The 3463-nt window shown below is 34.3% G+C and overlaps 1 protein-coding gene across 1 annotated transcript; it reads right to left on the reverse strand.

The window, feature by feature from the left end:
- Positions 1–1081: 1081 nt before the first annotated feature.
- LOC116893709 (olfactory receptor 5B3-like) lies at positions 1082–2014 on the reverse strand. Its single transcript, XM_032895426.1, has one exon. The coding sequence runs from the start codon at positions 2012–2014 to the stop codon at positions 1082–1084; it is 933 nt and encodes a 310-aa protein (XP_032751317.1).
- Positions 2015–3463: the final 1449 nt, after the last annotated feature.

Raw genomic sequence — 3463 nt, forward strand, 5'->3', positions numbered from 1 at the left:
AACTCAGGGAACTTAGTATTATCTTCATGTAAATATACATATACATATATATATGCCATTATATTATATACATACATATGCCATAATGTTTTGCAAAATATTCTTACTAATGAAAATATAGAAACTGCAATAGAATTAGAACTAAGGCATATAATGGCAGATTGTAGAAAATAATGTGAGATAAATAGTCTTCAATATAAATCAATTTTCTGGAAGCACAATGATATGGGACATGTTGACATAGTTCTTCTAAGAAAAAGGAGAAATGTTTTATTGGACCTTTCTTATACAGCAAAATATTACATGACACCTATGTTTCCTCTTGGGGTTTTGGAAGCAATATATTCTTCATTTAGATTTATTATCTGGGACCATTAGACAAAGGATATGAAATTTATATTTCTAAGTAGAGTCCAGAACAATAGATTGATCTACATAGTAGAATATACAATATAGCATTCATAGCAGCAATAAGATAACAGTAAACAATACAAATTACTGAGTATATGGACAAAAACTAACTTCAGAAAAGAGAAACAAGTGTAAAAATTGATAAGTTAGCCATGAAATCTTTAAAATATAATTTCAGAAATAAAAAATTTCAATGGAAAATTTTCCCAACACATAGCCCATACTATTATCTGATTATAAAGAAAAACATAACCTAACTTTTCGTGTAAGAGTCTAATGGATGCTGCAACAAATCACCAAATGGACCAAAGAAGCACCAAAATGGACATCCTTACATGTGCATTTCAATGTGGATTCAAAATCCAGTCAAGATGTTATTAACTAGTACCATATACAAGAAAAAGAACATTAAAAGTAGATAATTAAATGTATCAATAATGGTAAAAGTATTTTTGACTAACCAAAACAAAAATTCAAAATTATACTAATTCCTATATTGTGCTTTTAAACATACTGTTGCTTCATTTGCAGGACAAAAAAATAAGCATAGGCAAGTATAAGCAGATTATGAACTAGATTATAATCTTAAAATATAATCTACTATATGCAGAAGATGTCATAAAAATTTTAATATTACATCACAAAGTATTTCATGTTATTTTCATAATGATTATTTTCGTTTCAGAACCACTTTCATGAATGCATGCTTGACTTCTTTGTTTCTTAAGCTGTAAACTAAAGGGTTCAGCATGGGAATTACCATGGTATAGAAGACAGACACAATTTTGTCAGTGTCCATTGCGTGTCTAGAGCTTGGCTGCAAATACATGAAGATTGTTGTTCCATAGAAAATAGAAACAGCAGTAAAGTGGGAAGCACAGGTAGAAATAGCCTTTTGAAGTCCTGCTCCTGAATGCATCTTTAAGATTGTGATAAATATTATAATATATGATACTAATATTATTATGAGAGCAAAGAAAAGAGTGAAGCTGGCTAGATATATAAGTACCAGTTCATTCACATGTCTATCAGAACAAGAGAGAGCCATGATTGCTGGCATATCACAGAAAAAATGATGGACCACATTTGACTTACAAAAAGAGAGACTGAATGTATCTTCAAGGTAAACTGAGACATTCAAGAAACCAAGAATATAGCAGCCTATGACCAGACACATACATACACTTGGAGTCATAGTGGTGGCATAGTGTAGGGGTTTACATACTGCTGCATAGCGATCATAGGCCATTGAGGCCAATAGGTAATTTTCCACAGTAGCAAAAGTAGCAAAAACAAACATCTGAGCAGCACAGTCATTGTAGGATATGACCTTGTCTCCCAATAGGAGCCCAGCCATGACTTTTGGTGTGATAGCTGATGAGTAAAAAACATCCACCAGAGACAAGTTACCAAGGAAAAAATACATGGGGGTATGAAGCCGAGAGTCCAAGAGAATCAGCAGGATCATCCCCAGGTTCCCTACAAGAGTGATGATGTAGATGAGAAGAAAGATGATAAAGAGGGGAAGCTTCAGGCCTGGATCATCAGTGAGTCCAAGCAGGAGAAATTGTGTCACTTCTGTCCAGTTCTTCAATGATGTCATCTAACAAACAGGCAATGTGCTATAAAATTGAGAAAGGAATAATTAATATGTCAACAAACTAAAATTTGAGAAGGATAAATAAAACATGTAGACAGTGATTGTGGTAACTAGATTGCAAAGATTCTCTACAATGGTTCTGAATTTCAGGTGCTAGCTAAATATTGGGACACATGCTCCTAAACTTGAAAGTTTTGATAAGTCACTTATACAACTTATATGTAGTATGTCTGGATGGCCTTTCCTTCAGTTACTGCTCCAGGTTTTGTCCCTGTGTATCTCTTAGACTGGCACAATTCCAGACTAAAAATTTTGAGATGGATGGGTGACCCCGTTTCTCAACTGGGTTCCATGCTCTCTAGTGGACATAGTTTCTTCAGGTTCCATCTCCTTTTTGTTAGGTATTTCTGCTAATATCATCTCTGTTGAGTCCTGAAAACCTCTTGAGAGGGGAGGCCTATGATCCCATGAATATTTATTGTTCCAGCATAGGAGAATACTATACAGGTGAGTGGGTGTAGGAATACCCTCTTACAGGCAAAGGTGAGGGGGGGAAGTTGATGTTTTGTGGAGGGGAGAGAGGTAAAGGGGACAACATTAAAATGTAAATAAATAAAGTAACCAATTAATCAAAAGAAAAGTAATGTCTATCAATGTGCAGGGGATAAGACACTTTGGAACACCTTCTTCTCAATGGAAATGTTTTATACAACACAACCCCATAGATTTCAGGGCACTATGTGGGAAAAGATGTGGAAAGATTATAAGAACCAGAGAGATGATGACTCCAAAGAATTAGTATCTTCCTGATAAAACAGGACTGATATAAATGTTAATTTATAGATACTATGGCAACATACATAAGACCTATAGGACATTGAGCCAGTTGACTTACCAAACACTGAGATGGAAAGTGAATACACAGAACCAAGGAGTAGTCTGCAATAGATACACTCTGATAAAAGTGGAAGTACTTATCTTCAATGCAGACTCAAACTCATTGGTATATCAAACGCATTGCAGACCAGGTTCCAAATCCAGGTCCTACAAAAGTAAATGTTGTGGTTTTAGTATACATTTTATTTAGTTGTTGGATTTTGAACATTTTTTGACCTTTAAAAATTTTGGTTGTGTGTGTGTGTGTGTGTGTGTGTGTGTGTGTGTGTGTGTGTGTGTATCCTCCAAGGGAAAGAGATGACACATTAAAATTCAGTGTGCAGAAAAGATCTGGGAGAAGATAGGGGAGAAAACATAATCAAAATATTTTTAACAAAATTTTTAAATAAAAGTTTTTCTCCATGTGTTATCCAAGTTCTGAGTAACTGGAAAACAATATCTCACAGAATCAATGTGGTATTCACTGTAAGTTACCTTGGTAGAGTCTATATATTCAGCAATAAAGGCAAATTTGTTCCTAGACAGCTTATCATACATCTCTTTATACTTATTCTA

The sequence above is a fragment of the Rattus rattus genome, chromosome 2 (genome assembly GCF_011064425.1).
Source record: "Rattus rattus isolate New Zealand chromosome 2, Rrattus_CSIRO_v1, whole genome shotgun sequence".
Taxonomy (NCBI): domain Eukaryota; kingdom Metazoa; phylum Chordata; class Mammalia; order Rodentia; family Muridae; genus Rattus; species Rattus rattus.